The 11,482-nt window shown below is 33.7% G+C and overlaps 1 protein-coding gene across 1 annotated transcript; it reads left to right on the forward strand.

The window, feature by feature from the left end:
- The first annotated feature begins 7,099 nt into the window (after positions 1–7,099).
- Positions 7,100–10,966, forward strand: LOC109191476. Its single transcript, XM_019342137.1, has 8 exons — positions 7,100–7,200; positions 7,277–7,925; positions 8,060–8,204; positions 8,416–9,168; positions 9,231–9,515; positions 9,600–9,671; positions 9,774–9,904; positions 9,980–10,966. The coding sequence occupies exons 1-8, from the start codon at positions 7,100–7,102 to the stop codon at positions 10,964–10,966; spliced, it is 3,123 nt and encodes a 1,040-aa protein (XP_019197682.1).
- The last annotated feature ends 516 nt before the right edge of the window (positions 10,967–11,482 follow it).

Genomic DNA, 11,482 nt, shown 5'->3' on the forward strand with positions numbered 1-11,482 from the left:
TGCTATAGTTGGTATGAAGATGCTTTTAAGATCAACTTCAAACTGGCCCAAAAGATGGGTCCCAATTACCCATTCAATGTTGTTAGGGTTGTAAGGGATGAGCACTTGCTTAAGACCTATGCTGACAGATTTGTGGAGCATGAAGAGCAAGACTTAATGTCAAGGATGATTGAGGAGGAAACTAACACTGATGCAGTTTCTGGAGTAAGAATTTGAAACCCTAAATTATAGGTTTTTTTTTTTTTTTGGTTACTAATAGGTTTTTCTGCTGTTCTTAATTATAGGAAGATTCTATTGGAGTTGAAGTCAATAGTCCTGCCACTGTCCAGCCCTCGCAAAAGGAAGGAGAAGACAATGCAGAAAATGCTGGTGCCATTAAAAGGTCACTTTTGGATGAGTTTTCATCGTCCAAAAGTAGGAAATTGAATGACTCAGAAATAAAAAAGAAAAAGTTTAATTCAGATTGATGGTTGAAAGTGGCTGTTGTTAGCCGGCACTATCCAGACAATTTTTTTTTTTTGTAATACTATGGTGTGACAATTTCTTTTTTTCAGTTCTATGGATGGTTTTGAACTTTTATCTAATGCTTTTAGTAATTACCTATCTGTTTAGTACAATAAATGGTTGTGTATACTGCTATTATATCCTGTTTTGCAGTTTTCCTAATTTTCCTTTTAGGTTATTAGGAGTAAGGATGAAAGGTGTTAAAGTTTAGCAAAGATGCAAGGTGGCCAAGGTTTAAAAGGCAAACAGAATGGAAATAGTTTGGCAAGCAATTTAGAGTTTGAATTTGTGTTTTTATATGTTCCTATTTTCAATTCTAAGACTCTATATCTAAATATATTGTGCCTGTTTTGCAGCAAAGATGCCAGGTGCTAAGGTTTCAGAAGGCAAACGGGATGGAAATTCTTTGGCAAGTAATTTAGAGTTTTAAATTGTGTTTTTTATATGTTCCTATTTCCAATTCTAAGACTTTATATCTAAAATATATTGTGCTGTTTTGCAGTTTTCCTAATTTTCCTAACAGGTTATTCAGAGTAAGGATGAAAGGTGTCAAAGTTTAGCAAAGATGCTAGGTGGCCAAGGTTTAAGAAGGCAAACAAGATGGAAATAGTTTGCCAAGCAATTTAGACTTTGAAGTTTAGGGTTTAGGGTATATATTTTCCTATTTCCAATTCTAAGACTTTATATCTAAATATATTGTGCCTATAAAATAGAGTTTGTTTCAATTACCTATTTGCACAATCTTCTTTAACTCTGTTTGAAATTCTAATATGAAGATATGTAAATATACTGTGCTAAAAAAAAGGTGTTAGTTCCAATTACCTATTTGCACAACAATCTTCCTTTACTCTGTTTGCATCTCTCGAAATCAATTGATGTTCAAGCTGGAATCCATCAATGTTTTTAGCACATTTAAAAAGAAATTAGATAACAGCAACTAAAAGAAGAGTTTTTTTATTCATTTACATTACTGTTTTAACAAAAAAACCAACAATCCTTTAAACTGAAAAATGTTTTGATCCTAAACATATCTGACTTTTATAGCAATATAGAATAAAATAATTTAACAAATACCAAAGGTCAAATAGCATACAAATAAAAATAGATTAACATTGTCGATACTCGAGGACCATTTGGAGAACAAAGACAGTTTTCGAGGTTTGTATTATAATAAAATAAAGTTGTTTCTTCCAATAAAAACAAATTAAAGAATCTTATGATACATACAAGAACATTATACCAGTCTTAAGCAAAGAGTAAAAAAAGCGAATTTAAATTACTGTGTTCACTAATAAATGAGAATCTGCTTAACAAAAAAAAAGTTTATCATACACAAAGGTCACTTATATGCTTATATAGAATAAAATAATGCACCAAAGTCAAGATATCAAAGACACTACAATTAAAAATATATGAAGTTGTTCGATAGTCGAGGACCATTTATTGAACAAGGACATCTTACTGAATGTGTGTAATATTAAAAAACCAAAGTTGTTGCTTGCAATAAAACACAGTTAAAGTATATTATGATATATACAAAATAGTTATACCAGTTTTGACCAAAGAGCAAAAAAAAAGTTATTAACATTACTGTGCTAACATTACAGAATTGTATACTTATATAGAAAAAAACAATGCAGCAAAGTAAAAACCAGTAATGGAAAAGTATTGCGTTACAAATTAAAGTGAACAGACTTACAAACTATGCAAGTATATGACAAAGTATAAAACATGAAGAAGAATAACACTACCAAAGATGCGGACAGGCTTATATTATCAAACCTTTTTTGCTCACTTCATTATTTTTTAATGATTAGTCTCGATTCCTTGGTCTTGCTTTCAGACAAGTTAATTCACAAAAAGAAGTGAAATGTAATTGTTAGAATGAGGTGTTGTGTGAGTTGTAGTGGAGATGCTATGCAACTACACACAAACCAGTAATGTGTGAATGCGACAATCAGTGCAAATAAAAATTTGATATTAATACTTTGCATGACCATAATGCTTTTAGTGGTCTTTGATTGCTTGGTTCTTTTCAGCTTGCTGCATTTCAATGTGTCACAAGCTTGGATTCCATTCTAAAAAAAATACCCCAAAAATTTAAAATTGTTAGAATGTGTTCATAATATTTCATAAGTAGAATCAAATAATTAATGTATGTGTTCAATGTTCTTACAACAGACTTACAAACTGTGTGAAACTATAACAGTGCAAAGTCATCTAAACTAAGCCAAATCAAGATAGAGTCTTAACTTATTTTCTGATCAGGCCATAGTGATTCTTTTCTGCTGGCTGCTCTTCAGTAGCTCTAAAAAGAAAAAAAATAAACAAGGTTAGTATTTCTGTCCAGAATAAATAATAACAACACATACATTGAATAAATTGGCAGCCACATTTTGAAAGAAATTAGATAACAGCATTGCAATTCCAGAGTTGTAAATTAATTAACATTGTTCGGTTAACTAAAAACTGAAACTATATTTTAATTGCCATAACATAGAAGTGAATACACTGCCATACACTGCCAAGGCAAGGAATTATTGTCCTGTTAAGTATTAGTTAATCATTCTTAGGAAAAGAAACACATTGCCTAAACATTAAATAGAATTGATGGGCAGCTATCATTACTATTAAGAGAAAAACTCTTCAGTTCCAATCCTATTTTCAAAATCAAGGCAAAAGTAAAATAAACTACAATGAACCCATCTAAACAAGGATGCCCCATCTAACTACCAACACAACCTGCCAGTTTCATACCCCAGTAAAATAGACAAATCACATCTACATTTTCAAGTAAAAACAATAGACAGAGCAATGAGGAAAATCACTAAATCAACAATTATAGGCATCAAAAGGAAACCAAGTGATGAAAATAAAGGTAAGTTCGAAACTTATCTTTTTAATACTTCAAATTAAGCTTCATTATAGCATCCTCTTCCTGTGCGATTCTGTTTATGCTCTCTGTCTCCTCAAAAAATTCCAGTATGTTCATGAAAAACAACATGATAAAGTCGAAAAAAGGTTAGGGTTTGTGTGAATAATAATATAGCTATACCATTTTGAAAATGATTGTTAAACAGTTAAGAGTAATTTCTATTTGGTGTTTTTAGAGCAATTTCTAAAAGAATACGGTTTAGAACACTAATGGCTATGAATCATACAAATCTGAAATCAATAAATTGGACTATGAATTGTCGATATGCATGCGTAGATCCAGAAATGTAGATCAATTTTAGAACAAAGAACAATGAAAAGTACGAAACCCTAAACAAATTTTGTGTAGATTTAAAGCATACTAACCTTAGAATTGGAGAATTAGCTTCACTGAAACGCGATTGCCACCATTTACCGTTGTTGAACACTACGATCTTTCACAGAAAGGAAAGATCGGGATTGTGTATTGAAAATCGGATCGATGCTAAGCGAGACCCGACTACAATTTCTCCGGAAATAATGTTCAATAAGAACAGTTGAATCGGAGATTACGACTTAGGACTGATCTAGATTTAGGCTTGACAGAGAAATATAGGAAGATCGTTTGGAATTGCTGAAGAACAGAGCGGTTCAGACATGAGAGAAGGAGAGGTCAAGCGAAGGAGAAGGCTTATCAGCCTCCTTCCTCTTCTCTCAATATTCCGACCGGAAAAAACAATAATAATTAATATATATATATATATATATATATATATATATATATATATATATATATATATATATTATGTGCGGCAAATTATATATATACAGAAAATATATATATTTAAATAGTTTATACATATAAATTAATAAATAAATATATAGATATGTATATAGTTATTTATTTATATATTTAATTTTGAATTGTTATGTGTAATTAATTAGATATATAATCTTAACAATTGTAATGGTATTTATTGTGGACAATGTTATACTTAAGAGTTTGTCAAATAAAATTAGTGTTACTATATAGCCATTACAATTTCAGGTATATATATATATATATATATATATATATATATATATATATATATATATCACAATTAGATTATCCGTTAGGTGTGTTTAGTGGCACAATCACTAATTTGTAAATAATTGTTAGGTAAATCTTGAACAATTCGAAATTAATTATGTACTGTTAGTTGTGTTATGTGTAATTCATTTTTAGGATTTTTAATTATTTGGATTATTATTTATTTTAATGTTCTATTCTAATTCGCAGAAAATGAATTGGGCAACTCATCATCAAGGAATAATTCTGCTCAAGGAAAACAACAGCCTCCGGCAAGAAATCCTTCCCGCATTCCTCTAGGAGGGTGTTTGTCGCAAAACATCACACCCTTGAGTAACATGACTAACGGTAAATCAACTAAGTTCAATTGATATAGCATCATTGTGAATTTAAAAAACCTTTTTATTGGTCTACTTATTATGTAAACCTTATTTAAAACAATTACAATTTACACTTATAGGCTAGCGTAATGAATAGCATTAGGTGTGATTAATTTTAAAAATGTCAATTGTTGTACTTACTGTTGTTTTTATCGTCTTTTAATTGATTCTTTTTTCCTCACAGCAAATAATTTTTGCAAATCATCATTAATGACTAATGCTGGTCAAGGGAAAGAGCAACATACGCCAAATAATCGAACCCAAAATCCGTTGGGATGTGGTTTGTCCCCAGATATCACACCATTCAGTAACATCAGTAATGGTAAATCCCAATATATGAATTGATATACATTAATTGTTAATTTAAATGTCCTTATACTGTTAATTGTTCGAAGCTGTTTGTCAAATTAAATGTTATAATTGTAATGTAATTTATGTTTAATATCAATTTCTAATTAATTGATTAGGTGTAATTAATTGATTACATTGTACTTAATGATATATACTTTTAGATTTGAATTGTATTTAAGTTAGAATGTGGACCATCGTCTACATAATTCTATTCGATTACGTATTAAAGTTGTGCAATTGTAAAATTATTTATGTTATGTGTACTTAATTGTTTCGAGTTATAATTATTGGAATTAGTTCTTAATTTAATGGTATATTTTCAATCACAGCAAATCATTTCGGTTGCTCATCTTTTACGAATAATGCTGCTCAAGATCAAGACCAACGGACGACAGCTACTCCTTACACTAATCCCCAGCGAGGATGTTTGTCTGAAAATATCACACCATTGAGTAACATCACTACCGGTAAATGCCCTAAGCTGAATTGCTATAGACTCTTTGTGAATTTAATTATAATGTAACTCATGGTACATATAAGTATGTGTGGAATTGTAACTTCACTAATTTTTGCCTGATATATGATTTATTTGATAATATCAATTTCTAATTTTTTGTTCAAATAGTTATATTTCTTTTGTTATGTGTAATTTAATTATAATGTAACTCATGGTACATATAAGTATGTGTGGAATTGTAATTTCACTAATTTTTTGCTGATATATGATTTATTTGATAATATCAATTTCTAATATCAATTTTTTGCTGAAATACACTTTTTCACTTTTATTCCTATTTATGGTGCACACATTATTGTGGACCATGGTCTATCATGTGATTTTTCCAATAAAATATAATAATACTTATACAGTTAAATTACTATTTCATATTCTAGGGTAGCATAAGTTATAATGTTAAGTGTATTTAATTTATAATATTAAGAATTCTATCCTTTTTATGTTAGTACGTGCTACCAACTTATTTTTTATAGTCCCATAAAATGTAGTGGTCTCAATTAATTGTCACTTTAAATATTGTTATTCTTTAAATTTGTCTAATATTATGTATGGTACAGTACGGCAGTGCAATACACAAATAGGTCCAAGCAATTGCCAGAATTTTTTATTGTAGATAAACAAAATCCGGGTTCGACGATAACACAAGATGAATTGGCAATTCGTAAACCATTAGATAAATATGCAATTGTCGAAGACCATGTAACAACCAGAGACTTGCTACCTGCCTTTGAAGATGAAAGTAACAATACAATGAGCGATGTCCCAAATCAGAACATAGATGGTAAAAAAATAGTCCCCTGTGGTGTTTCAAACAAATATAAGTAAAGTACATATGGTCACTCTTTCAATATTAAAAATAATTTTTAAATGTTTTTTAATTTCAGATGCAAATATATCGGGTAACGCTGTTAGGCAGACCTCGGAAATTGGGACATCCTCTGGTCCACAACATGGTATGTATGTTTGTTTTATACGTGCCTGAAATATAAATCAGTATTTAAATTTGTATATATTTGGTTTCAGGTCAATACTGCGATTTTGGTGATGCAACGAATCAGTGCGTCCATTGTGGGCTCTGTTTTGGTTTGAAGAAAGGAAGAAGAATTTGTCAACAAAAGCATCGCCACTGTTTATGTTGTGTTGCAACAATGGGAAGATCAAATTGCCGGATAATAAGTTGCCACCAAAAGGTATATTTGATCTCTTTTTCGGCAATGACGAAATATCAAAAGAGTTTTTACACAACATTAGGACCTACAACAACATGTTCTGCTTCACATCCATGGGTGGAAAAATTGACAAGAACGTGAACAAGGGGGAGCACCTCCAATTTTTCGATTAAGTGGTCAAAACTACCACCTAATGGGCACTTTACTTCCAGAACAAGGCAAAGAACCTCATTTTGCCCAGTTATACATATACGACACGGCAAATGAAAGGAACAACCGTATAAATGCTGTGAGGTAAAGAAGTTTCCGTAATTACACATTAAATACTATTTTTATCTAAATAAATATCAATTCCAAGTATATGTTGTAGGGGTAGTGGTGACCAAGATGACATTCATGTAGAAATAGTGAATGTCATTCAGAAAGACCTGGATGAAAATAATGTCTTGGTTAAGTCTTTTCGCATGGCTATGTCTGAGTTGGATATTAATCCATGCGCCGAAGTAAAAATAAAGTTGTTGGGAAAACGAACTAGAGATGCGAGGACATATAATCTGCCTCAAGTTTCTGAAGTAGCAGCTTTAATTGTTGGAGATCTGGATACAAGTATTGGAGAGCGTGATATTATTGTTCAATCGAAGGGTGGCCACCTACAGAGGATTACTGAATTAAATCCTTCATACTTACCACTGCAATACCCTATTTTGTTTCCATATGGCGAAGATGGTTATCGGGAGGACATTGCATTCGCCGACGTAGTAGGCAGGCGCTCTTCTGGTGGTAGACAGAGGATTAGCCCCAGGGAGTTTTTTTGCTACCGCATACAATCTAGACAGTCAGCTCCGAGTACCATATTATTTGCCAAACGGTTGTTCCAACAGTTCGTTGTAGATGGCTACACAATGGTTGAGTCTGGAAGACTAATTTATATAAGGACACACCAAAAAAGCCTAAGGTGTGAGAGTTATAGTGGATTGACTGATGCTTTGACGAGGGGTGAAATAAGTCCTGCAGCCAAGGTCGTAGAATAATACTACCTTCGAGTTTTACGGGTGGTGCTAGATACATGATACAAAACTACCAAGATGCAATGGCAATATGTAGATGGATTGGATACCCAGATTTATTTATAACTTTTACATGCAATCCGAAGTGGCCTGAGGTGCAACGCTTTTTAAAAGATCAAAGGTTGAAGCCAGAAGACCGGCCGGACATAATTTGCCGCTTATTCAAGATTAAGTTGGATGCTTTGATAGCTGACTGTCGAAAGAATCAACTATTTGGCCCTGTGGCTGGAGGTAATATTTTTTTTTTTTTTTATTTTAAATCAATTTATCTAAATAAATTTTAGGTAATTGCTTAACCTTATTATGTTTATTTGTATGTTGTTACAGTCATATATACAATTGAGTTTCAAAAGCGAGGTCTTCCGCATGCTCATATATTACTTTTTCTGGAGAAAAGTAAAGAAGTTAGGCAAGTTCTCACTCTAGAACATAATTTCCGCAGAGATTCCGGATGAAAAGAAAGATGCTGAGTATTACCAAGCGGTAGAGGAATTTATGATGCATGGTCCATGTGGAAAAGCGAGGACAAATTCTCCATGCATGGTAAATGCGCGATGCTCTAAACATTTTCCTAAGAGATTTGTTGATAGTTCTACGTTTGATGACGATGGTTACCCGGTATATAGAAGGAGAGACAATGGCAGTGTAGTTACAAAGAACGGTATCGCCTTGGACAACAGGTATGTGGTACCGCACAATAGATATTTATTGCTCAAGTACAAGGCTCATATAAATGTCGAGTGGTGCAACCAATCAAGGTCAATCAAGTACCTGTTCAAGTATGTTAACAAGGGTCATGATCGAGTAACAGCCGAATTTTACAAAACAGGCAATGATGACGAGAATGGCAAAGCAGTAGATGAGATAAATATGTACTATGACTGTAGGTACATATCCCCGTGTGAAGCGGTCTGGCGTCTGTTTGGTTTTGATATACAACTTCGTGCGCCTTCGGTAGAGAGGTTAAGCTTTCACCTACCTAATCAACAGAGTGTGATATTTGCAGATGATGATGCGGTTGAGAACATTGTGAATAGACCTACGATAGCACAGAGCATGTTTTTAGAATGGTTTGAAGCTAATAAAACATACCCCGGTGCCAGAGAGCTTACTTATGTTGAGATGCCAACAAGATTCGTTTGGAAGAAAGACCTTAGAAAATGGCAGCCACGAAAGAAAGGGTTCTCCATAGGACGTATATTCTATGTCCGCCAGCTACTGGTGAAATCTTCTATTTGAGGTGTTTGCTCAACAAAGTCCGCGGCCCTAAAAGTTACGAAGATATTAGGACTGTAAATGGAGTACAATATGACTCATTCCGAGATGCGTGTTATGCAAGAGGTTTAGTTGATGATGACAACGAATATGTTGATGCAATAGATGAAGCCAGTCATTGGGCGTCAGCGGAACAATTGAGGAGATTGTTTGTGACATTACTAATGAGCAGTTGCATGGGAAAACCGGAAATAGTTTGGCACGCCGTTTGGCAACATCTATCAGACGATGCCCAATTCAATATCCGTACACAACTGCAGAACAGAGGTAATCGTACATTTTTAAAAGAATATTAAGTCAAATTTAATGTATTTGAGCTATAACAACAAATGTTTATATATATGTATGCAGAGTTTGTGTTGACCGATTCGCAGAAAATGAACTTTGCTTTAGTTCAGATTGAAAAGCTATTATCTAATCATGGTAAGAGTTTGAAGACTATCCTGAGATGCCAACGGCCAATTTTGGTGCGTTAAACATTATTGCAAATAGGTTGATTCAAGAAGAATTATCATACGATCGGAGAACAAGAGAAAGAGAATCAAGAATTGGTAAGGCAGTTAACAGACGAACAAAGGGCAATATACAATGAAGTGTTAACTGACGTCGATTGCCAGCAAGGTGGGTTATTCTTCGTATCTGGTTATGGAGGACAGGTAAGACTTTCTGTGGCGAGCACTTTCTTCCGCATTAAGGTCTAAGAGTCAAATAGTTTTAAATGTTGCTTCTAGCGGCATAGCTTCGCTGTTATTACCTGGTGGTCGTACGGCGCATTCCAGATTTGCTATACGATATCTGTTAATGAAGATTCCACGTGCAACATAAGGAACGGCAGTGAACTGGCGGAACTTCTTGTGCAAACAAAGCTGATAATATGGGACGAAGCCCCAATGATGCATAAATTCTGCTTTGAAGCTTTGGATCGAACTATGCGGGATTTGATGCGCTTCGTAAATCCAAGGAGTTCTGATATGACATTCGGTGGCAAAACAGTTGTTTTGGGTGGCGATTTCAGGCAAATTTTACCAGTCATTCCCAAGGGTACTAGACCGGATATAGTTCGTGCGAGCATTAGCTCATCCTATCTATGGCAATCCTGTAAAGTCTTGAGGCTGACTAAGAATCTACGCTTGAAAAGTGTTCAATCAGAATCCGAGTGCAAGGAGATCGAGGAATTTGCTAAATGGATAGCTAATATAGGTGACGGAATGATTGGGTGTCAACTGGATGGGGAGTCAGAGATTACTATTCCAGAAGATTTGTTGTTAAAGTGCGAAGATGACCCTATTGCTACAATTGTTGATAGCACTTTCCCCAATTTCCGACTGGGACTTGCCGATTTGTCATATCTTAATCATAGTGCAATTTTAGCTCCAACATTGGATGTGGTAGATGCCGTTAACCAATACATGAATGACCATAATCCCGCTGAGAGTAAGACATACCTGAGTTGTGATTCTGTGTGTAAGTCAGATGCCAATGTGGACATGTTAGCGGATTTGCACACTCCGGAATTCTTGAATGCATTGAGATGTTCTGGAGTCCCAAATCATGCGTTGACATTGAAAGTTGGATCACCTGTTATGCTGTTGCGAAATATTGATCACACATTAGGATTATGCAACGGTACAAGGTTGATTGTTACAAGGTTGGCTGACCATGTGTTGGAAGGCCAAATCATGTGCGGTACAAATGCAGGAACCAGAGTTGATTCCTAGGATGTCTCTACACCGTCAGATCCTAGATTGCCTTTCAAATTTCAACGAAAGCAATTTCCCTTGATGCTATCCTATGCCATGACAATCAACAAAAGTCAAGGACAAACGCTTGCTAAAGTTGGGTTGTTGTTGAAAAAACCGGTCTTTAACCATGGACAACTATACGTAGCTGTTTCAAGAGTTAGTAACCCCAGGGGTTTGAAAATTTTGATTTGCGGGGAAAGTGTACCATGTCTTAGTACGACTAAAAATGTTGTGTACAAAGAAGTTTTCAATAATGTATAATAACAATTAACAATTTGTTTCAATAATACGTTTCTTATTAGGTTTCTTATTCTTATTATATTATACGTCATATTTTATGTACTATATAGGTAGAGTCTCTTAATGTATATAAAACTACTATTTTCATCAATGTCGAATAAAATCACTACTTTTCATTTCACATTTTTAAAGGTCTAATAACTATATTCTATACTGTATATATATCATACTATTACGAATTCAAACTATATA

Source organism: Ipomoea nil, unplaced genomic scaffold (genome assembly GCF_001879475.1).
Source record: "Ipomoea nil cultivar Tokyo-kokei standard unplaced genomic scaffold, Asagao_1.1 scaffold1646, whole genome shotgun sequence".
Lineage (NCBI taxonomy): Eukaryota > Viridiplantae > Streptophyta > Magnoliopsida > Solanales > Convolvulaceae > Ipomoea > Ipomoea nil.